The 25,623-nt window shown below is 35.3% G+C and overlaps 1 protein-coding gene across 16 annotated transcripts in view; it reads left to right on the plus strand.

Annotated features, from left to right (window-relative positions):
• The window catches only part of Neb (nebulin), a 214,272-nt gene that overhangs the window by 68,062 nt on the left and 120,587 nt on the right, over positions 1 to 25,623 (plus strand). For all 16 annotated transcript variants that reach the window (XM_070023306.1, XM_070023324.1, XM_070023348.1 and 13 more), the window contains exons 47-65: positions 1,793 to 1,897; positions 2,868 to 2,975; positions 4,349 to 4,660; positions 4,772 to 4,978; positions 5,821 to 5,925; positions 6,791 to 6,898; positions 10,136 to 10,447; positions 10,643 to 10,846; positions 13,989 to 14,093; positions 15,639 to 15,746; positions 16,095 to 16,406; positions 17,120 to 17,323; positions 17,736 to 17,840; positions 17,925 to 18,032; positions 19,024 to 19,335; positions 19,694 to 19,897; positions 20,362 to 20,466; positions 23,677 to 23,784; positions 24,637 to 24,948. In XM_070023306.1, the coding sequence (XP_069879407.1) occupies positions 1,793 to 1,897; positions 2,868 to 2,975; positions 4,349 to 4,660; positions 4,772 to 4,978; positions 5,821 to 5,925; positions 6,791 to 6,898; positions 10,136 to 10,447; positions 10,643 to 10,846; positions 13,989 to 14,093; positions 15,639 to 15,746; positions 16,095 to 16,406; positions 17,120 to 17,323; positions 17,736 to 17,840; positions 17,925 to 18,032; positions 19,024 to 19,335; positions 19,694 to 19,897; positions 20,362 to 20,466; positions 23,677 to 23,784; positions 24,637 to 24,948 (3,444 nt within the window). The remainder of the gene's footprint in view (positions 1 to 1,792; positions 1,898 to 2,867; positions 2,976 to 4,348; positions 4,661 to 4,771; positions 4,979 to 5,820; positions 5,926 to 6,790; positions 6,899 to 10,135; positions 10,448 to 10,642; positions 10,847 to 13,988; positions 14,094 to 15,638; positions 15,747 to 16,094; positions 16,407 to 17,119; positions 17,324 to 17,735; positions 17,841 to 17,924; positions 18,033 to 19,023; positions 19,336 to 19,693; positions 19,898 to 20,361; positions 20,467 to 23,676; positions 23,785 to 24,636; positions 24,949 to 25,623) is intronic.

Below are 25,623 nucleotides of genomic sequence, written 5' to 3' on the forward strand. Positions count from 1 at the left end.
ATGGCATAAGTCTTTTCATAGTACAGTGTTACTGATCAGACAAGATACAGGTATTTAATCTACAGGTTTTGCTAACACAGTTGCAAGGGTTCACATTTAAGCCTTCCTTTACCTTGAAAAAGGTTACTATAGTTTTAAAATAAAGAAAATAAATTATACCCAATCAGAGGCTCTAACTGTTAAGTCACTGATAAAAGAAAATAAATAGAAACCCTTTATTTAATAGCCATCTTGAAATCTCTTTGGCTATGTTAAGGTTGAGTAGGAGCTAGTGCAGCTGTGCCAGTGGGCCTGTACTTTCTGCTCTTCTACTCAAAAAGTCCACCAACATCTGGTTGAAGAGAAAAATCTTTTTGTTTTACTTAAGCCGAGCTAAAGCAGAGAATTTTTCTTCTACCATAAAATACTTTAAAATTATGTATTCATAATGCCAGCAAGGGAGTTTATATTGCAAAATTTAAATAGATTGTCAATGTTTGTAAAAATGAAAAATTTAGGTATTCATGCTCCTATAGAAATCTTAATGTACAAAGATATACATAATACAATAGAGTTCTGAGAGCAGATGCCAAAAGAGAATTTGGCATAGGCTTTTTCTTTTTAGGAATAGTACTCATGGAAATAGTTCTCATAAGAAATCCTTGGCCAATGCCTGTTGAGTATCACCTGTTAGAGTACGCCATATTACGCTGGATTGGACAAGCTTATATATCTCCACTATGATGAGTCATAGATGTGGGAAGGCCACGTTCTTGGATGAGGCAGCAAACTCCAAAAGAGGTGATGAGAATCTGTGTGCCAACAGCTGGGTCAACAGATCGTTTCTGAGCTGACTAGATGGGTGGCACATTGCCTGACCCACCAGGAAGACCATGGCATTGTTGCTTGAGATAAGAAAAGACTGGAAACCATGAATAAATATACATCAGTGGAAAACTGGTTAAATAAATTGGGTTATACCTCATCACAAAATACCATGTAGTTTTTTTAAAGAATGAATTAAAGTATTTTCAAAATAAATGTCTAACCTATATTATTCAGTGCAAAAGCAAGATGAGAACATTACATATTAAATGGCTTTATTTATATTTTAAAGGGATAGCTGTGCTATAATATACCTAGAAGACTTTAGGAAGAGATATCATCTCCAAACTTAAGGAGACAGGACACATTTTCTGTCTTATATCTTCCTCATTGTATTGTTGAAGAAGATCTTTTTCACTAAAAATAAATTTTTATACCAGTCTTGGGACTTGAACTCAAGGCCTGGGCACTATCCCTGAGTTTTTGTATTCAAGGATAGCTCTCTACCATTGTGAGCCACAGCTCCACTTCTGACTTTTTGGTGGTTAATTGGAGAAAAGAATTTCATGAGGGAAAAAGAAAAGAAAAAAAAATCTCACAGGGAAATTGGAGAAAAGCAAAGGAAAGGGAGATTTTGTCCAAAAAGAAATTTACTCATTACCTGACCCCTCTGTACAATACTTGAATAACAATAAAAATTACATTAGAAAAACCCATGTGCCATATTATGCCTCAAAAAATAAAAATCTCACAGACTTTCCTGTTGAGGATGGCTTCAAACCATGATCTTCGCATCTTAGCCTGCTGAGTAGCTAGGATTATAGGTGTGAGCTACCAGCACCTGGCTAAAAATAATTATATACAGATATATAATTATTTATAAATAAGATAATATAATAATATTATTACATAATAGAAATCGATGATACATATATACTAAATGAACTCTTATTAAGATTTTAAACATTTCTTTATTTTTTGTCCCCAGCACCTCTATAAACAAGCATGGGAAGCTGACAAGACCAAAATCCACATCATGCCTGATATCCCCCAGATTATTTTGGCCAAAGCAAATGCAATTAATATGAGTGATGTAAGTATAATTCCTTCCTTTGAACCAGTAAGAGAAAACAAGCTCATCAATGCTTCTGTTTTTAAAGATGCTAATGGAAGTCCACAGATGAGAAATTTCCCATTCTAATTTTATTCTGACCACATTTGGAGTAGGTGAGAGAAGCAGTTAGGAGTTTGGAGGGTGCCTGGGTTTTGTTCCTAGCAAACATCCATCAAAGCACAAGATCTAGAAGTTAATGATAAGGCTTGGGGCAAGAAATGCGAGTCCCAGGATTTCATTCTTAGGGAGCTCCATCACCAAGCTTTTGGGTGGTCTTAAACCAGAGATTTAAATGGAAAAGGAAAATAAAGAAATCAGGGTGACCCTACCACAAGGAGTGTGAAATACCTGTAAGAAAATGCACTGATGTTTTATTTCATTTCCTTTCTCAGCCTGGTCATAGTTGCTAGAAATTTCTCTGCTAGGAATTTTTCTTTTCTTTGAATTCCACAAAGATTTGGAATTACTGACTGTATTGTGGAAATCCACATAATTTTATAAATGAAAGACTTGATTGTAAAGACCTATTTGTTTTTTTGAAGATAGCTTTTTTATAGTCTTTTAATTATAAAATACATCCTCTTTGATGTTTATTTGTAAAAGGAGACTAGTACTATTTATGGTTCTGAAAAATATGTTTGAATGTAAGCATTTTGTCCCCCATATGACTTTTCTTTATAAGGTCACTCAGCCATTAAACAACCAATGAAACCTCTAGCTCAAATAAAAAAGATGCGGAAGTGGCGCTGTAGCTCAAGTGGTAGAGCCCTTGCCTTGAGCTGAAGAGCTAAAGGACAGTGCCCAGGCCCAGAGTTCAAGCCCCACGACCAACAAAAAAATAAAAAATTAAAAAAATTAAAAAGATGCCACAGAACTAACTTGTTGTTTGAGAATAATTATGACTTCCCTATTTAAAAGAAAATTATTGATTTTTTGTCTCTCTTTACAGAAAATGTACAAACTTTCTTTGGAAGAGTCTAAAAAGAAAGGCTATGATCTCAGAACAGACGCAATTCCTATCAAAGCTGCGAAGGCTTCCCGGGATATTGCAAGTGATGTAAGTATAAAACAAGATGGTCATCTGGCTGGGGTTTTCAATCAACCAAAATAATAAGGGAAATATCCACGAGATAAAATAGGAAAAACACACGTGCCTGCTAACAATAGACTCACTGTGGTCTATGAATTCCTCTTAGCTCAGATCATTTGTTTTCTCTGGCATTTCTGAAATATAAAACACAAACCATATTACAGATCTCCTAGATATCAGCTCCCACTTCAAGAGATGTAGGTGAATTCATTTTGAATTCTTTCACCAAAGCATGGCAAATAGAAATCCAAAGCCCTTACCAAGTTTTCATGGGGGAAAAGCTGGTGGTGTTCTTGCTTTCTCCCTCTTAGGATCTGACTTCCCAACAGTGTACCTTGTGGAGTGTTGTGCTAGGAGTGCTGTTTATTGGGCTAATGATCTGATTTTCATGGAAAGATTTACAAACTGGTTGTAGCTTGATGTCATCTGTGGAGGGAGAATTTATACCATAGAAACTGGCAAATACTATACAACCCCCAGGAAGCTGATGAACCAACATGGTACTATCATAACACATTTCATTTTATGAAATACATTTCACTCCTCAAAAAATCTACTCCCAGGGATGACGCAGTAACTTGGGAGTGAAAGGTGGATCACATCTTAAGTATTCTTTCCTGGTCACCTTCCAAGTTGTACTTGGTCTCTCTTCTCCCCTCTGATCTTCATCTTTATGACCTAACCAGCATATTCCTCCCCCATTGTCATGAGAGTCACAAGTTCTTTTCTCTCCATTACACTCAAGCTATTCCACTTTCCTGGCTTCTACTCTATAACTTGTAGACTCCACTTCATGAGGAGTCAGGCAGAATAAGAATCTCTCTATGTATCACAATATCCTCTCCATAAAAGTTAGGGTGGTAAGTAGGACAATTTCTTACCCATTATACAAGTTTAAAGAGTCTTGAAAGGAATGCCACAAATATAAAGCTACTCTATAATTAAACTGTACATTTCATAATTGAACCTATTCTCATCAAGAAATGACTGCTGGTTGGTTTATCAGGGCAACATCAAGCTGCTTAAACCACCTTGCTTTTTGTCTTGTAGTATTCTTATTCTTGTGACACTAAATCATGTATAAGTCAGTATGGTATAGTGTCTCCACAAGTTATCTCAGCAAGTCATTCACCTCTCTGGTTTCAGCATATAATCATATATAAAATGGGGCTGTAATGAGAACTCTGTAGTTGTGAGAATTAAGTTATATAGGTAAATGTCAGAAATTTATTATTTGAGAGGGCTATATGAGTATCTATCTTATGAAATAGAATATTGATATTAGAATGATAATCAGCCAAGAGACTTGTTCTTCATATGCATCTATATTTTCTTCACAGTATAAATATAAGTATAATTATGAAAAGGAGAAGGGGAAAATGGTTGGTTTCCGCAGTCTGGAAGATGATCCTAAATTGGTCCACTCCATGCAAGTAGCCAAGATGCAGTCTGATCGAGAGTACAAGAAAAACTATGAGAAGACAAAGACTAGTTACCACACCTCTCCTGACATGCTGAGTGTCACAGCTGCCAAGGATGCCCAAGCCAACATCACCAACACTAACTACAAGCGCCTGATTCACAAGTACATCCTCCTTCCAGATGCCATGAATATCGAGCTGACCAGGAATATGAATCGCATACAGAGTGATGTAAGGCTGCTCTTCTAGTGGGGTGATGTTTGGATCTCTAGCATGAGGAAGCAGATACTTTAGTAGCATAATTTTGTGTGTAAATTGATAGTTTGTCTCTTCTTTTTATAGAATGAATATAAGCAGGACTATAATGAATGGTACAAAGGGCTTGGCTGGAGCCCAGCTGGTTCTTTAGAAGTGGAGAAGGCCAAGAAAGCAACAGAGTATGCCAGTGATCAGAAATACCGTCAGCACCCTAGTACCTTCCAGTTTAAGAAGTTGACTGATTCCATGGATATGGTGCTAGCCAAGCAGAATGCACATACCATGAACAAGGTAGGAAGAACTGTTGCTTTTCTACAGCAGACCCAAGTAAGGAAAGGCTAAAAGGCCCTGGTTCTTGTTTGGAAACTGAACTCCACTCCACCACTTCCAGGCAGTGGTGAATCATTTAAGAGCATTTTCCTGTGCTATTTTCCAGGGTCCATCTCTAGTATGGCCTTCCTTTGCCCTTCTAATTGGGTGAGAAACTACTTATATTTCTTACAATGAGGTATTTCTGAGAATGAGATATCCATTCTTAAAATGAAATATTATGAAATTGCCTGAGGAAGTAAAAAAGGGAGTAAAGGAAAGTGATAGCAGGTATTATTGATTGGAATACATTGTATGCTGAGTGGAAATGCCACAGCAAAATCCCCCTTTGATAGCAAATGTATGCTGACAAAAATTAATTTTTTAAAGTTTCATTTTTACGTACTCAACTTTAGCATCTCTTTTATTAAATTTATTTTTGTAAAGACTTATACAAAGGGGTTTCAGTTGAACATATTGATTTATGAGTACCATGCATTCTGCCATTCTTCTTCCTTTACTCTGAGAATCTAAGAAATTATATCTTAAGTACTTTCATCTACATATAAATGATGGAAAGTACCTTAAATATTATTTTTAATCTGTGCTTGAAGCTGGACATGTGGCATATGCCTGTAATCCCGCATTCAGGAAGCAGATGCAACACAAAGGCTGACCTCAAACAAGGTCTCTTCTGAGTCATATGTTCTTTTCGTTATTTACTACTTTCAGTGAAGTGCATTTAAGTACTCCGTATTTTCTGTTTTGCCTACACAGCTATTCACATTTCAAATATCTTTCCCTCCCCCTCCCCCACTTCCTAGCATTTATATACCATTGATTGGAATAAAGATAAAACCAAGATTCATGTGATGCCTGATACACCTGATATTTTGCAAGCAAAGCAGAATCAAACACTCTATAGTCAGGTAAAAGTACATACACATGGTTTTACATTTTGTTTTAAAACTTGTGAATTTATAATGTGTTTAGTTATAAAGAGTCATGTAAATATAAGACAATGGGAGGGGTGACTCTGATTAGCCCAGGGAGGCTGTGTGAGAGAGTTAAGAGCCAGGGCTCCAGTTCCAGCTGTGTGCACCATGGAGGCAGTAGCTGTTTTGTTGATCTCTGTGTTTGTATGAAATAGGAAATAAATAACTAATTGCTGAAACAAAAAAAATTGGCTCTAGCAGAACTGATAGGAGTTTTGGTTTTGGCATTGTTGAGTCACTTGATATTAATTAAATCACCTACCAACTAATCCTCAGGTCCTCATTCCTAAAATTAGGACCATAAAAGTGCTATCACATTAAATTGCCACAAGAAGCAAATGAGAAATTCTGTGTAAGGCTCTAAGCAAAGCTCATTAGAAAGTATTAGACTATTTGCTACTTTTTATTTAGATGACTATTTGCTGCTAGTTACTACTTTTCTTACTACTAAGATTTTAACGGACATAAATCCACTCAATGGATTTGACTCAGAAAGGCTAACACAATTATTGTAATGTATAAAAGGTAACTATTACTTTTATCATTAAGTATTTAGAATTCTGTGGTTTTCTTGTCATTTTTATTATCTTAGTATTAGTGTTTAAAACAAGTGACTGTAGGAGCCAAAATGAAAAATAGAAACAGAGCCACATCAGATGATGCTATCAGTCTGTCAAACAGCCATCTTTAGACATGAGGTAGATTAAGTTAGAATTTGATTAACACTCTATGTAAGCTTGTGCTTAATAATCTACTTTTAATATAGAAAAATAATGCTAAAAAAGTTTTTAATTTTCAGAAACTCTATAAACTTGGATGGGAGGAAGCACTGAAGAAAGGCTATGATCTCCCGGTGGATGCCATTTCTGTACAGCTGGCAAAGTCTTCAAGAGACATTGCTAGTGATGTAAGTACCAGTGTGACTTCTGTAAGGATATGTTTATCTCCATCAGGTGACTAAATGGTGGTAACTATTTTTATAGAAAGTCTTAGTTTTCAGAATGCAACATTGCTCCCTTCATCTTAACTTACCTTCAGTTTTACCCCAAATTCGCTCTTCTTTATCAGTGTTCAAATATCAGTAGGTGCTTCTTGATTATAGGTTGGTCAGAGGTCCTCAAAGATCCATTACACTAAGATGTTGTTTTGAGATACTATAAAGGAACTAAAGATTTCAAATTTTTCTTACTTTGCTTGAAATTAATTTTTGTGTTTCCTACTAGGCTATTTTTTTAAAAAATAAATTCCAAGTACCCACTAATAAATCAACCTCAAACATCCAATAATAATTCCTTTCTATATGTACATATTTAAAAACTAATTACCAATTATGTATATTTAGGCCATTTACTTACTAATGTAATTATAAGAAATTAGCATGGAAAATCCTAAAAAGTTCAGGAACTTATATTTATGATACAATTGAACACCTGTTCTAAAATTCATAGAAAAAGGTCACTTGCAGCACAAAAGACTTGTAGTTATAATTAGAAATGGTGCACATTTGCCAAATATACTAGATAAGGTCCCTGTTAATAAATGAATTTTTATATACTAAGATAAAATGTATTTAGACTAACAGTTCATGTAAGTTACTAAAATTTCATAGGGCAACACAACTTTTTTGTTTTTTGTCAGTCATGGGTCTTGAACTCAGGGCCTGGCCACTGTTCATGAGTTTTTCTGTTGTTGTTTTTTGATTCTTTGGCTCAAGGGTAGCACTCTATCACTTGAGTTACAGCTCCACCTTCAGCTTTTATTTTTGTTGTTAGTTAATAGGAGTAAGAGGCTGGCTTCAAATTGGGATCCTCAGATCTGAGCCTCCTGAGTAGCTAGGATTACAGGCATGAATTATCAGTGCCTGGCTGAGAAACACTTCTTAACCAAAATCTTTAAAACAAAAAAATGACTTGATTCCATAGGTCAGTTAAAGTAGATTGTGAAAAGAATCTCTAAAAGACAGAATCTGACACCAAATTCCAAGAATATTAAAGAAGATTCTAGCTAATTCAAGGGTGGCACTCAGAAGCTCTGCGAAATGTATTATTATTACCCACGTCTAGCTTACAGGTCAACACCTCATTAAAATGAGTCACTATAATGATGATCCTAAAATGATACTGATGTTTGGATGCTCCCCAGAAATTCAACTCATTTCATTGAAATTACGTGCTAAAGATAGCTTAGGAATTAAAAAAAAAGCATTAGTGAAATACAATCTACCATTTGATAAAACCTAATTTCTTTTCTGTGAACTCATTACTTAGACTCTTTAGAAACCTTACACTAAAATTAACTATTAGTGAACTTTTCCACCACTGCAGAAATTATATTTCTTGAGACTCAAATAATTCATATATATATATATATATATATATCTTCAGCAAATTAGAGCTCTTTTTGAGTGTGTACTTTAATAAATTAGAAGTATAGAAATTAGAAGATAACAGTTTAATCCAACCTACCAATCAACATTTTACCTTGTCTCCACATCCAACAGCCTCTGGATGTGTAGATAGTTGCTAACTTCAGGATCCTTCAGGACAGGTCATGCCTTTCTTGGAACATCTTTGTCATTATACACTTCCTTATTCAAACTTAGATATTTTATCAATCAACTCTAGGTCTCTGTTCTAGAATATCACAAGCCTAGTTCATTTCCTCTTACATGTGATAATCTCTTCAAACATTCTAGGTCTCTTTGTTATTCTCTTTGTTTTTTTTTTTTTAATTTGACATAAGTTCTTCAATTAGTATGTCATGCAATTAGTACTCTAACCTAGTTGTTTGCTCTCAAAATGCCTCATAAAATAGTCCCTACATCTGGTAGAACCAGTACCTGTTTCAGGTCCTGGTAAACAATTATTTTTTATCACTTCAAACTCTAGTCCACTTAGCAGTCACTTTCTTACTATTTTCCTCCACTGCCTAGCAACTATCACTATGCTTTCTGGCTTTCTGGATTCTTCAGCTCTGAATGTTACATATAAGTGAAATTTACACTATGTCACTTTTTGTGTCTCGTGTTTTTCAGCTAGCATAATTTGTTGAGATCAGACATGTTGTACATGTATCTGCCCTTTATTTCTTTTTTATGACTGAATATTCCATTGCATATATACATCATATTGTACTTATCCATTTATCTAATGATGGATATTGTTGTTATTGCTAGCTCTGGCTGAAGTTTGGGATTTGTGTAGGAGGAAAGGGAGACAAATTGCTATTGTGAATCATACTGTTATAAATATTCATGTACTTGGAAAAAATTACAGTGCCTCAAAATTTAGTATTGTTTTGATATAGGATGTTAGGCCAGAGTAAATGAGCTGTTGTACATTTATCTGTGTTCCTTACAGAATTTGTGGCACTACTTATTGTGTACGTAATTTTGTCAGATTGTCCATAATGAGGATAAAACCGACTCAAAGTACTGAATAACCTTAATATATGTAACAATAAAGCTAGGTATCATGAGAGAGTATAACCTACTCAATTATGCTATGCTTAGCAGCTAACAACAAGTAAATGGTATTAGATTCATTTTTAGCCTTGCTACTGTCAATTACACTAATTTTTAAATGAATCAATACTAGATTTTTCTTTCACTTAAATTTAGGCAACTCATACTTATTTGGAACTACATTGAGCTCTTGTGGAAACTTCTAATTTCATGTTTTAAGCCACCTGTGGGTGCAAGATATTGATATGGGACTGATCATCCTATATAACCATAGCCAGACCTCTGAAAATCCTGCTACTGAGTAAATTCAGCTGCAGTTTTAAGCTTGTTCACCAAGCCATGTACTTAATAATTTCTCTGCCATTTAATCCATATTTTTCCAGTAAGATGATCATTTCCAGAAGAATCTAACAAATATTTTAGAAAATGTTATCCTGAAGTCAGTCTACAGCCTCTAGTTGGAATTTATTAATTCCTTATGATAACCTCTTGCTACTCAATGACATCAGGTTTCTTTAGAAGCCTCCACTTAAATAGGAAATAAGAAAACTTTTCTTTTCTAAGTTAGCATAGATATCCCTTCTCTTGTTTCAATATTTGAAAACAAATATGAAAATGGAACACGTTTATTGTAACTTGACCTTGGTTTGTGTTGATGTACTGGATTTCCTTTGATTTCAGTTTAAATACAAACAAGGCTACAGGAAGCAACTTGGACACCATATTGGATTCCGGAGTGTGCAAGATGACCCAAAACTTGTGTTGTCAATGAACGTAGCCAAAATGCAGAGTGAAAGAGAATACAAAAAAGACTTTGAAAAGTGGAAAACCAAGTACACCAGCCCAGTAGATATGTTGGGTGTGGTACTGGCCAAGAAGTGCCAGACACTGGTTAGTGATGTGGACTACAGGAACTACCTGCACCAGTGGACATGCCTGCCAGACCAGAATGATGTTATCCAAGCTAAAAAAGTATATGAACTACAAAGTGAGGTCAGTGTCTATTACATTTGTTAGTTTATGTAATGCTTCATGTTTCATATTAATAGCTATTTAGTTATATAAAGCAGAAATTAGAGGAATTGTCATTGAAAATCTAAAATCCGTCTATTTGTAATGCATGTAGTCACTTAAGCCAAGGGGTCAGGTGAAGTCCGGATTTTGATGGCTTGCTTTGTCCTTTCACAGAATATGTATAAGTCTGACCTTGAGTGGCTGAAAGGCATAGGATGGAGTCCTTTAGGATCTTTGGAAGCAGAGAAGAACAAGCGGGCTTCAGAGATCATCAGTGAAAAAAAGTATCGCCAGCCTCCAGACAGAAACAAGTTCACCAGCATTCCTGATGCCATGGACATAGTTCTGGCAAAAACAAATGCCAAAAATAGGAGCGATGTGAGTAACACTTTAGAAATTGATGAAATAGAATATAGTGCCTGCTACCTAGCAGTTTCTCAATAGTATGCATTTAATGAAGGAGCAGAATAGCAAAGTATTATACTACTTTCCACAGGACAGCATAATGGTTTATGTTGATTTACTTTATGTTGATTTGTGGAATAATATAAAATAGTTTGGTATCGATTTTAGTCAAATTTTTAAAATCAGAATGTAATGAGAAAATTATTCAACATGTTTTTTCTGTGAAAGTTCAGGGCATTAAAGACATAATTTTATTTTTAGTTAGAATAGAGTAGATGAAGGGAGATAGTATACAGACAAAGTAGAAATTTTATAGAGTATTTATCTGCCACATGTAGTATCTTCAAGGGCAGCCAGGGCTACTTAGTGAGACCCTGTCTCAGAATACAAAAGAGTATTTTTTGCCAAATGATTATAATGCATTTACTATAGCTAAATTGAGATAAAATGATAATGCCTTAGCATAGTAAGTACATATATGTGTGTGTGTGTATATATATATATATATATATATATATATATATATATATATATGTATACCATCTTCAACTTACTTTTCTCTCCATTACTGACACCAGTGCAGGCATATAATAGGTATTTGATGAGTATTTATTGAAAAAAACAAATGGAAGGTAACAGTGCAGATTAATTTTATGCTGAGTAGGGAAAGGCTACTCCTCACTACTCAACTAAATAGCTTAACTCTGAACATTACAAAAATAAGTATATATATATATATATATATATATATATATATAAGTAACTGTCTTAGAGGATCTAAAATATGCATGCATATATGATCTAAATGTATATTTTATACATAGCATATATTGTACAATGTGTTATGTATTTTACCTATAGCACCTATTTGAAAAGTTTTGTATAACATATCCAGGCCCTTTTTCAGCTCATTAAATATGAATAAATTGTAACTCCTCTCTCCTTAGACAAACTCATACACTTTGTGCAATTTTGTTTTCTAAAAGCTGTAGTAAATGCTGACCTGTCAGCTTCACTATTCATGTTTAAGTATCCATTCCTTCATTTTTTTTGTTTTACTATGACAATTTTAATCTAAAGGATTGATAAAGCACACATCTGTGCAAAATAATTCCCCCTTCTTCGAATCTTTTCCCTATCCATGAAGCTCTGAACATATAATAAGGTGACTAAGGGAAAAACTGTAGATCATAAAGTTGCCATATGTACTCAATATGGGGTAGTTACAGAGATCCTGATAGACTAATTCTCTTGGGCCCAAGCAGAACCCAAACCAGCTGTCTCTTCTTTCCAGTATATCTATGCCAGTATGAACACTATTAGCATTCTTTTTCTGGTTCCTGGGATGCAAGTGGCACATGCCATTAAGTCTGTTTTAATGGTTCTCAATAGGGACAATTTTGTTCCACAAGAGACATTAGATACCATCTAGAAACATTTTTTGCTTATTGTAACTTAGAGGTGGCATGCTACTGGCCTCTAGTGGATAGAAACCAGGGATGCTATAGAAAATCCCACAATGCGCAAGACAGCTCTGGACACCAAAGAATCATCTGGTGTACAGCACCAATAGCTGGAAAATTGAGAAACTCTGGTGGTGGGAATGAATCAGAAAGATGAAAGCAGAGCTGGGATAGATGTAGGTGAAAGTTAATGAACCTCACTTTGATTTGGTAATTGGCTTCTCTAGTTTATATGTACTGAAGCAATCATGTTGAAAAAGAAGAAAATGCCAATCCCACATGTCTCACATTATGCTTCTCAAAGATATATTGATAAGTATGAAAATATGTTGGAATAATTTCAGTGATACATAAAAGTTAAAAATGGATTACACTATATATTTTTCATCCGGATTGCATAAATATTGCCATTTTAACACATTTGGTTTCCTATCTCTTCCTTCTCCTCTTCTCTATCCGTTTATTCATATCTGTAAGATAGTAAGTTGCTTCATGATGCCACATAAATCCTAAACACTTCAGAGTATATATCCTGCTAGTAATTTATATAACCACCTGGGATGATCAAAATCAAGAAATTAATGTTGACATGATATAGGATTCGTTCGGTTGTACCACTAATATCCTTTATACAAAAGAAAAACTTGTCACTAGCTCAGAATCCAATCCAAGGTCATATATTTTACTGTACTATACTATACTGACATATTTCTTCACTGTTACTTTGTCTTTTAAGTCCTTAAATTTCTGAGAAAAGAAAAAAATAGGTCAATTGTTTTGTAGAATCTCATCAGTTTTAGTTTTCTGTTATGTCCTTGTTGATTTGGAAGGATGTCAAATGTTGTGTCTTCTGATCAGGGAATACATGATATCAGGTTGTCCCATTGCTTATCATTTTAACTTTGATCACTCTGTTAAATTATTATGCCCAATTCATCCACTGTCAAGTTACTGTTTCATCGTTTGTAATTGATTAAAAAGTATATTATGGGGAGATTTTCCAACACTTTAAATATTCCTGTTTTTTAAATGTTGATTCCTTAATTTCAGTAAATCTGTGAAATTTTTGTTTGGGTCCTCTTTGTTTTCTGTTAAAGACAGGAATACAGATGGCTTTGGGACATCTGCATAATCTTGATAAATTTCTAAACAGTCCTTATAGGGATCCTCAGATTATCAATTTTCTTATCCTCCAAAATAATTGTATGATAGTGTAAGCCACATCTATTTCTAGAAACATTTAAGCCCTAGTTTCTAGATATACTTTGAATAAATCATCTTTTAAGAAGACAATTCCAATTGTTGTCTCTGAATTAAGAACTAAGGAAGATTTTTACATCCTAAAAGAAGTATAATTCCATTTCATTTGATATTGGCAAAGGTGCTACTTGAATTGATTTCTTATGGTCTGTATTATATGGAGCTTGGAAAAGGAGATCAAAAATCTATAGCTTGAAGGGTGTTATATCCCAGATAAGTCAAGAAAACTGCACTTAAAAAAGAAAAGAAAAGAAAACTGCACTTTTTTCTCCTTATGTTGTCTCCTTATGTTATCAATTATAATGTTCACATGAATTCAGCATATCGTTTGAAGCCAACTATGTCATATACTAATCTAAAAAATACTGAAATATTTTTATTTCTTATTTTAGAGACTTTACAGAGAAGCTTGGGACAAGGACAAGACTCAAATCCACATCATGCCTGATACACCTGACATTATGCTGGCTAAGGCAAACTTAATCAATACTAGTGATGTAAGTTTCCAAATTCAGCTTGCATTTTCAGAAAGTTCAGTTTAATTGCTTCTAAGTCCATGGAGTCAAAAGTTCTTTTGCATTTCTGAATCATTTTCATTTGCAAATGACATGAGACTTATATTCCATATTTGCTGAATTCTAGATTGAACATCAAAATGTAAGTACTCCCTAACTGGGATTAAGTTGGAAAATTGTGCTTTACTTTCCTTTATTTCATTATTGCGCATCTTATTAGAACAAACAATTATTTCACTCTCCTTTATATGGGTAGGTCTTATTTATGGGCAGAGATAATTCCCTCCAGATCTGCATTATTTTCATTAGCATCAACACATACTCACTGCAACTTTGAATGAACACATGAAACCCATGCAGGAGAATTTTGTTTTTAATTTTTTCTCATCATAGAGTAATCTCTTGAGATATATAGTTGTAAAAATAATTAAAATAACAAGCTGTAAAATCTAATAGAATGGCTTATTTTTAATTTAAATTTACCTTTAAGCTGAATGCTGGTTGGTTCATGCCTGTAACCTTAGCTATTTAGGAGGTTGAGAGCTGAGCATCATGGTTCAAAGCCAAACTGGGACAGGAAAATCCTGAGACTCTTCTTTACAATTATCAACAAGCTGATCACCAACAAAACAGAAGTGGAGCTGCAGCTATCCTTAAGCAAAAAAAAAGCTCTGGAACCATGCTTGGGTACTGAAATCAAGCCCCAGGACTGGCACACACAAAAATTATCTTAAGTAGTTATACAAAGGAGTTTCAAGACAACGTATCAGTTTATGAGTACAATGCCTCTTGATCCATGAGAGTAATTATAATATTGAAGAAAATATTGGAGTAATACTCCAAGAACTAAAATACAAAACTAGATCCAAGACAAGCAGGCATTTAAACAATCTAATTTTTAAATAAAACACTTTTAATTTATATTCTCAATTATTTCTTTCTGTCACAAATCTGAGGAAACAATGTTTTATATGTAAGGTTTTCTAACTCAGTAATAAAAATATTTAAATATTAAATTTCACAAGTTATGAAGACTGTGTCTTACCTACAGATAGTAATCCTCCTTCAGAATGACTTGTAGCATGAGGTAGTTACTGTTTCATAATACATTAGCCATGCAGAAGCAACCACCCCTTATGCACAATTTTCCTCCACTAGAAGATTAAGGTGGAAAGGCATTGCTCTTATTCTAGCAACTTATAATGAAACACTCAGCATCAATTGGAAAACAGTGCCTAAATTATAATCCATTTCATTTTTTCTAAAACTTGGTCCCTGTTGCTTTCTCATAAGTATTGGAGAAGAACTGACATTTAATTTTGTGCATTGAGGTGATTATAGAGCTTAAAAGTTTAAAATGGGCTCATTAGCAATCTGTAGCCATAATTTCCAATTACTTTTGGGTTATCTAGTGCACAGATACTGTTCTCATGGACTGTTAAAGCATTTAGCATGTTGGACTCATTATGTTGCAGTTGTTTATGAAAAGTAATTTTCCCTAAAGTGATTATCTTTTTCTCTCAACAGAAACTCTATCGAATGGGTTATGAGGAACTAAAGAAAAAAGGTTATGATCTCCCTGTGGATGCTATTCCAATCAAAGCTGCCAAAGCATCTCGGGAAATTGCTAGTGAAGTAAGACTTTATCTCCCACTGATATTGATTGGATTTTAATTTATCATTTCAAAGCAGTCTTAATGTAATTATAAATTGAACAAAATCATCTAAGGGATAATAAATTAAAGCAGAGTGAAATGATCTTAGGTATGCAGTTGTAGGATGGGAATAAGATTAAAGGTACATTTATTGTATGTGGAATTTATAGCTAAAGTTAGCCTTTAATCCCTCTTATTTGAAAGCTGATATTTTTGGCTCTCCAGGCTTAGTGAGATCTTTAGAGTTAATGAGCTTTGTAATTTGCCACAATAATGGCAACAAAAGTTAATTTTGAAAGGAATTAGACATGTTTTTTTTTTCCTTTAGTACAAGTACAAAGAAGGCTTTCGCAAACAGCTGGGCCACCATATTGGAGCCCGGAACATTAAAGACGACCCTAAAATGATGTGGTCCATGCACGTGGCCAAGATCCAGAGTGACAGGGAATACAAGAAGGACTTTGAAAAGTGGAAGACCAAGTACAGCAGCCCAGTGGACATGCTGGGGGTGGTGCTGGCTAAGAAGTGCCAGACTTTAGTCAGTGATGCGGATTACAGACACTACCTGCACCAGTGGATTTGCCTGCCGGACCAGAATGATGTCATCCATGCTCGACAGGCCTATGACCTCCAGAGTGATGTGAGTCTAATTTTCCTTTGCTCAATTACATGATGTGTCTGCTTTCCTAAATATCAAAGTTCCCTGAAGTGAAGGGGGTTGAGTTTCTAGAACTAAGTTCTAAATCCCTGGATTCATGCTCAAAATGTGTTCTGTCATCCAGACATCTGTAGGTACCATTATTGTACTCCAGGGGCTTCAATGCATGCCTGTAGATGACTTAATGTAGGCATCAAAAAATTGACACATTCTCTATGTGCTTTGAGGGTTTTCTGAAATTTAAAATGCATTAAAAAACAACAAAATATTCCAATTGGAAGCATATTTTGTTGATTTGTAAATCATAGCTAACTTTTGAAATTTCTGAGTAATTCAAGCAGTAAAAAAATAATAATGTAAGCCAGATGCTGGTGGCTCATGCATGTAATCCTAGCTACTCAGGAGACTGAGATCAGAAGATCGCAGTGCAAAGCCAGCCCGGGCAGGAAAGTTCATAAGACTCTTATCTCCAATAAACTACTCAAGAAAGTCTGGAAGTAGCACTGTGGCTCAAGTGGTAGAGTGATATCCTTGAACCAAAGAAGCTTAGTTAGGGACAGTGCCCAGGCCCTGAGTTTAAGCCCCAGAAACGGTACAAAAAAATAAAAATAAAATAATAATGGAATATAATATGAACTTTTATTACTTTAGAATCATATGCTTAACATTTAATGATTTATCACTTGAAATTTCAGAATTTGTACAAAGCCGATCTTCAGTGGCTAAGAGGCATTGGCTGGATACCTACTGGTTCTCTTGAGGATGAGAAGAACAAAAGAGCTACTCAGATTTTGAGTGACCATGCTTACCGTCAGCATCCAGATAAGTTCAAGTTCTCTAGCCTAATGGACTCCATACCGATGGTGTTGGCAAAAAACAATGCTATTACCATGAACCATGTAAGTCCTTTCTTTGCATGCAGGAGGTATTTTTTGGGGGGTGGAAATTGAAATCTGTTTATATAAAACAATTCATAAATATATGACATGATATTACAGTAGCTTTTAAGTAAATGTACTTCTTGCCAATGTAAGATTGAAGGTGTCATAAACTCCCACTAAGACTCAGACTACTCCAAGAATCCAGTGTATAGCCTACAAAGTTAAGAAGAGAAAGGAACAGGATAGGGGATAGGATGGGTAGGGAAAGGATGAGTGAGAATGTTGTAAGGAGTGACATTGATCAGTGTATATTGTATTCACAAACTGTTAAATGACAACTCCTTTGTACAACCATTTAAAGATAATTTAAAAAACAAAAAAGGAACAGACTATTAATTACAGACATATGCTTGTTATGTCTTTGTTTTAGCACCTCTATACAGAAGCTTGGAATAAAGATAAAACTACCATCCATATTATGCCAGATACACCTGAAGTTTTACTAGCTAAACAAAACAAAGTGAATTACAGTGAGGTAAGTAATGTATTTGAAGTACAAGATAAAGTTTCCTTACAATGTACTTTATAAATCAAATATAATTATTTCTGTCTACTGCAGAAATTATATAAACTTGGACTCGAAGAAGCTAAGAGAAAAGGCTATGACATGCGAATTGATGCCATTCCCATCAAAGCAGCCAAGGCCTCCAGAGATATTGCAAGTGATGTAAGTACAGCTGATAAGATCTGCTTTGAACATCACTTTGTTTCTCTTGGATCTATCATGGAGCAAGTGCACTATGACGTTTAAATCCCTTACTTCTAGTTTATCTTTTTTTAAGGAAATAGATGAAAATAATGGTAATAAAATTCTCATCATGAAAGCTAAATTCTAGCTATGGTGGAGGCCATAGCACCATTTCAAAAATGTGTCCATGTCCTACTGAATACTTGACTATAATTCAGATATTTGTTTTTAGTTATTTACATGATCTATTCTTGTTAATAAACTTAGTATAGGGTTCCTTCCAAGGCTGGCCTATGCAATGAATGGGTAAATAGCCCAGAGTCAAGCCATCCATATGAACCACATGTTGTCTAGGCATGTTGGCTATAGGCATTTTCTTTCCTCAACAGAGATGTCCACACTTCTTAACATTGTTATGCTGTCATTTCTTTTTTTTAATTTTTATTTCTTTTTTATTGTGCAAATACTGTACAGAGGGGTTACAATGTCATTTCTTTTGTCCATGAGATAAAAACATATTTTCCTTTATTTCAAAAATAGTAGAGGTAATTATAACATAAATATCAATGATCAATAATCAGAGAAGGGTTAAATTGTTAATGTATGCCATATAATGAAACCCTTGTTGCTATTAAAATCATGTTTATGGAGAACATTGAGTGACAGAAGAATGCTTACATAATAAGTGAGAAAGCAAGCTAAACCCCATACAATGTCTGACTCATATTCTAATTTTATTGTCTTTCATGTGGAGGCATCATGAACAGTTTGCTCTGGGTGGTAGAATCATGTTTAAATTTAAATTTTATTTTTTAGCATATCAATTTCATTTATTTTCTAAATAGTTTATAACATGCAAATATCCATGATATACCTAAAAGAAATGTATTCATTTTAGTTAATAAAATAACTTAGGGCTGTTTTAACTAAAAGTCAAAACAAATGAATGAGAATCTTTTTCTTCTTGCAGTTCAAGTACAAAGAAGGCTACCGTAAGCAACTTGGACACCATATTGGTGCACGAGATATCCATGATGACCCCAAGATGATGTGGTCCATGCATGTGGCCAAGATCCAGAGTGACAGGGAATACAAGAAGGACTTTGAAAAGTGGAAGACCAAGTACAGCAGCCCAGTGGACATGCTGGGGGTGGTGCTGGCTAAGAAGTGCCAGACTTTAGTCAGTGATGCGGATTACAGACACTACCTGCACCAGTGGACGTGCCTGCCAGACCAGAATGATGTCATCCATGCTCGACAGGCCTATGACCTCCAGAGTGATGTGAGTATTGAGGATGATAAGAATGTGAGAAATGAGTGAATGACTCCCCTTTGACAAGGTAGCCATAGGTTGCTTCTAGCTCACCAGCCTCTGCAAGGAGGAAGTAGCACATCTGCCTTCTTTATGAGCATTCATCCTTTAACCTTCTAGCCTTGCTGGCCTACTAAATTGTATTTGCAGGGCTGAAGACACAGCTTCAGTGAATGCCTGCCTAACAAGCATGAGGCCCTGAGTTCAAACCTCAGTGCTGCCAATAATAATAACAATAATAAACAATAGTGTTCTAGAATTCTTGTCCTTTAAATGAAAATACATTCCCATGAGAGGATAAATATTTATGGAGTATTTATGTCAACAGAATATGTACAAGTCTGATCTCCAGTGGATGAGAGGCATTGGCTGGGTACCCATTGGCTCTTTGGATGTGGAAAAATGCAAAAGGGCCACTGAAATTTTGAGTGACAAAGTCTATCGTCAGCCACCAGACAGATTCAAGTTTACCAGTGTGACTGATTCTCTGGAACAAGTGTTGGCTAAGAATAATGCCATTACTATGAACAAGGTAAGTGAGTCTTCAAAATTCAGAGAATGAACCTCAACCGAAGAAGAAGGAATGTGACTGAGCAAAGTCACATGAGTACTGAGCAACAAAAGGTATCTATACAAAATCTATCCATCATCTCTCTCTCTCCTTCTCTAATCTATCATTTAACTTCTATTGGAAGCATGTCACATTTATATTTTAATATTTCCTTCATGCCTTTGATAAAAATTACATATTTTGTGGCTAAAGTCTTTGCACAAAATATTCTTTCAACTATTAATATTTTCAAATTATTAGAAGGCTCTTATAAATATCTTCTCCATGATGAACTAATTGAAGATGTTCATAAAACACAAATGTATGTAAAATTCCATAATCTTACCTTTGTTGTTGTTGTTATTCACAAAATTATCATGGTCCTGAAATTCCTATTAATTATGCATTGATTTTTTTCCTGATGACTTATGTATTTTCTTTGACAGCGTTTATACACAGAAGCCTGGGACAAAGACAAGACCCAGATCCACATAATGCCAGACACACCCGAAATCATGCTGGCAAGAATGAACAAGATAAACTACAGTGAGGTGAGAGCAGATGCTCATTCCTCCACATTTGCACAGTTTTATATTTCAATTATTTCAATGGTGACATAATAGTAAATGGCAGCTTTATAAGGAATCCTTTTTTTTCTTTATATAAATACCAACTTTAACATTTCTTTATCGCAATCATAAATGGTCTGTGTTAATAAGAATTATAATTTTGGGAGTACAGATTACAAACATAATTAGTTCAAAGAGATTAGTGGAAAAGAGATTAAATATACCATGTTCTTTCATTGGTTTTTAGTGAAGAAATTAGCAATAAACAGAATACATATGTATGTCATCTTAATATTAAAGCAAAGCTTTAGTAAATTTTCCACGTATGGGTATTGTACTTAAGTTACAGTTTAGGGAAAAAATTTAAGTGTGTGTGTATGTGTGTGTGTGTGTGTGTGTGTTGGTCCTGCAGCTAGAACTCGGGGCCTGGATACTGTCCCTGAGTTATTTTGCTCAAGGCTAATACTGTACCACTTAGCTACACCTCCACTCTAGCTCTTTGGTGGTCTTTTAGAGATAAGAATCTCATTGAATTTCCTGCTTTGGCTGGCTTTGAACTGTAATTCTCAGATCTCAGCCTCCTGGGAAAATTTAACATTTTAATATATAACACTAAAGGACTAAAATCACAATATTACCAAATAACACAGAGAGAGACAGAGATTTTGAGAATCTTTGTGTACATATTAACAAGCCCATTTCCTTTTCATTTCTGATGAGCACAGGGCCATCTTGGATTTCAGAATCCCAGATGCTGGAAGTGGCGCTGTGGCTCAAGTAGTAGAGGGCTTGCCTTGAGCTGAAGAGCTGAGGGGACAGTTCCCAGGCCCAGAGTTCAAACCCCATGACTGACAAAAACAAAAACAAAAAACAGAATCCCAGATGCTTAGGCAAAAAGGTCACCCTCCCTTCCAGGACTGGAGATCTCACCCAACAGGTTGTCAGTCTGCTTAGGATTTCCCAAAGATAAGAAGCTTTATTATATGAATCAGCTCATTTTTTTGGTGGAAAATTCCATTCAGATGTGCTTTTTAAAATTATTGTTATTGTAAAGGTGATGTACAGAGTGGTTATGGCTACATAAATCAGCTAAAGAATATCTTTATTTTTGAACACTTTCACCCTTTCCTTCCTGCTCTGTTTTTCCCTCCTGTCCCACAAGTTGTATAGTTCCTTTTCAACATAGTGTCTAGTGAATATCACCGCTTCGTATATCAAACCACTTTGCTCTCTGCAAATGCAGGAAATCCTCAGAGGCTAGCAGAAATGATCTGTGCCCATCCACAGAGCGAGGTTAGCAAGGTGTCCTCCTCTATTCCCTCATTCCAAGTTCTCTTCATAGTCCTAAGTGTTCCTGGAAATTCCTTATGTGTTATCCTTGGTAAAATGTGACTCAAAACCAAACAAAATACTGGGAGTGAGGAATACCATTATAGAATAGAGTGAACTATTCTATTTCATCCTCTGGACATTTGACATTTGTTTCTACACTCTAGGGTACATTGGCGATTATATCACTACTGGTGCACGTGAACTTGGGATCAACCAACACTACAAGACATTTTACATGGGCTAATGCTACATTTCTTCTACCTCACATTTGTACACTTAGTCATTTAAATCTCAGCTCCAAGACTGATATTTCCCTCCATATAATTTCTTTTTTAAGTTGAGGCTATAAGATTAAGTTTCTGATAGCAAAAAAATAGAATATTATACTTCTGCTTATATAAAATATACTTGATACTTAATATTCTTCAGATATAATATACAGGATTTAGATTCAGTAGCCACCATTTAAATGATTTTATTCTGGAAATGCAGATTTGTGTATCTAGTTCTTGTCACCAAAAACTAAAAACATCAAGCTCCTTTCTCACATCAGAAAGCATTGAACTTTTAGCCTAACCATTATTAGAAGTTCTTATTTTGTTTGTTGTGGTAGTGGAGCCTTGTGGTTGCTACCAACTGAGCTATATCTCTAGCCAAGAAGTTTTCAATTGTTACAGGAAAACATACATTGCATTCTGACATTACGAATGTCAGGAGATCAGGAATTTCTATGAGTTACCACTTAGCATTTCTGAAAAGCTTCGAGACTTTTTGTATGGCTGCTGGTTCAAAGAAGCCCAGGGAAAATTCCCCTGATTGAGTGCTTATCCTTGCTTGGTCTCCTTTGCCTGTTTATTCTCAATCAGTTAAACTCTTTGTATTCTACCTCATTTAAGACAAGATGATACAATGTTAATTTATTATGACACTCAAAAATTTGTGTGTGTGCCTGTATTAGGACTCAAACCTGGGTTCTCATATCCTGGCTTAACTATATAATTCAAAGCTGACTTTCTATCACTTGAGCCACACTTTTACTGCCGACTTTTGCTAAGTAATTGGCAATAGGAATCTCTTGGTTTTTGTCCTCCCCACCTTGATCCTTAGATTTCAGCCTCCTGAATAGCTATAGAAGTAAGCATCAGAGTTTTCATATTTCTTAGTCCAACCTCTAATTTTTTTGGTTCATTCCTGGTACTTTTCCTGGGGGCTTTATGCCCCTCTTTCATTACTTCAATTCATTCACTCCCATGTGAATTAAATTTTCTTTCCCCTGCCATTGTGGTTTATAGAAACCTGCCTCATCACCAAGATACAACTCAAAACTCACCCTTCTTCAGGAACTTCCTGATTCTTAGTTCATAATAAGTGACCACTTCCTGGAGCTCTTTGTTAGTGTTATTGCTAAAGTACCTCTGTGCTAGATTTCTCACTGGTTGGTGCCATCCTAGATTATTGGTCTCTTACCAATTCTCCAGAAGTGTCAAAGCTGAGAGAGCCCTCATCTTCATATTAGATTTCCAGAACAGCCATGGGCACAGAGTCAGCATGGCATAGATTGAATTAAATTAATTCCCACGAACAAGAGTTCATTTAAATTTTCCTACCTTAGGCCTGTGAGTTTTGATAACCTAATACATTTGTATTATGCTATATGTATATAGGTAGTTTGTTATAAATTTGAGAATAAAAATCAGATATAGTATAGATAATAGTAGTCACAAAAATAAGAGTATTACAGGTTTTATCTGTGGAGAATTTTGTGATTTATTTCAATGGGCTATCAATTTTTGGATGTGAATATCAACATCTGATTTTTTTCTCTTTTCTTCTTTCTTTTTGCTGTTGGCCTAAATTTAGAGTCTGTATAAACTCGCCAACGAAGAAGCAAAGAAGAAAGGCTATGACTTACGGAGCGATGCCATCCCCATTGTGGCAGCCAAGGCCTCCAGAGATATTGCCAGTGACGTGAGTTCTAGTCCCTCTGTTCAATCGATCTCACATGCAATTTTAAGTGATCAACATTATTCAAAAGAAATTTCCTTTGAAAATATATCAGGGATTAGAAATTGAAGATGTAATGTTTCTGAAAGAGGTTTGTAACCTGTAGAACACAGGATCTTCTATGCAAACTGTTCTACAAGAACTGAGAAGGATGCATTCATGTATGTCCACTACAACACAGCTGCAGATGTGGAAATGTCTACATAAAAGTGGTCACTGGGCTTACAGAAAGCAAAATGCACATGCTTAGATTCTCAGTGAGATCGGGATCTGGCTTTATGTAGCACGTTAATAGGTAAATACTGCATATGATACTTATTATAATTCATCTTGTAAGATTATGATGGGAAGACCATGGATCAGTACTAGAGAAAGGCTAATGACACAAGCTTACATACTTAGCAGTAGCTCCTAGCCAAGAAACCCTATTTCTCACTGTAGAACCAGTGTGCTCACTTGTTACTTCTAGAATGTGTGAGGCACAGACCACTGTTATACAGATGAAGGCATACTATCCAGGAATATTATGAGACTCTGTTCTCCATGTTGAAATAACACATTAGCAGCTCACTTCAGGTTGGCAGTGGTGGACTCTGACACCCCAGAAAATGGATTTTTAGTAATTATAGCAAATGGTGGAATACTAACCATTGAGAAAGATTCAGAACTCTTTATGAAGCCCTCCCCCATCTTGCTTATTCAAGTTAGTGCTTATTACTGAAAGCTAAACTCAAATGAAAGATGGGATAATTTTTTATAAGATGTTTGGTCTCTAAAAGTTTAGAATAAAGCTTGACTGGTGAATTTTCTCTTCAGTACAAATATAAAGATGGTTACCGCAAGCAACTAGGCCACCACATTGGAGCTCGGGACATTAAAGATGACCCCAAGATGATGTGGTCCATGCATGTGGCCAAGATCCAGAGTGACAGGGAATACAAGAAGGACTTTGAGAAGTGGAAGACCAAGTACAGCAGCCCAGTGGACATGCTGGGGGTGGTGCTGGCTAAGAAGTGCCAGACTTTAGTCAGTGATGCGGATTACAGACACTACCTGCACCAGTGGACGTGCCTGCCGGACCAGAATGATGTCATCCATGCTCGACAGGCCTATGACCTCCAGAGCGATGTGAGTACAGTATCTACCAGAGAGCTGTGTATAGAAATACTTCATATAAAATTTATACTTTCAAGACCACCCATTGAACTATCCAAGCTAGGATTCTTTGGTCATTAAATAAGGTTTGAATCTATTTTAAATATCTGAATTGCTTTCTTCTTAATACATTTGGGTTCCTTATAAGGAAATAGATCTTCTAAGCTTTGAGTTAGTCTATAAAACTGGAATCAAACATTGTTAGAATTCAACATCCACCTGAGGGAGGTACTTTTTTGTTCTTTCAAGAGGAAAGAAGCTAGCAAATTTTTATTTTAAAAAAAAGAGGATTTCAGAATCTGTTGTTGGCTTTCTTGTCAAATGAAGGAGGCTATAATTATTAGAACTTTAATGCTGGCTACAGAACTACATGCTATTCTTGTGTATGAAAGTGATTGATGGCTTCTCTGTGGCTCCCTTCAGGGTGGAACTACATGGCAACAACAAAGCTTTATACCTATTGGAGGCTCAAACTCTAGGTGTGAAAAGCACATTTCCTGTACTATGTGTTTTATAAACATTTGAAGGAATTATTAAGCATTAGGAAACTTTGGAGAATAGATCAATTCACCATAATTGTCTGTTAGTTGGCTGTTCCAGGAATCTGTAAAGCCCACATGAAAAACTCCCACATCTGTACCTTCCCAT

Source organism: Dipodomys merriami, unplaced genomic scaffold (genome assembly GCF_024711535.1).
Source record: "Dipodomys merriami isolate MVZ:Mamm:240054 unplaced genomic scaffold, mDipMer1.0.p SCAF_1, whole genome shotgun sequence".
In the NCBI taxonomy this organism is placed as follows: Eukaryota; Metazoa; Chordata; class Mammalia; order Rodentia; family Heteromyidae; genus Dipodomys; species Dipodomys merriami.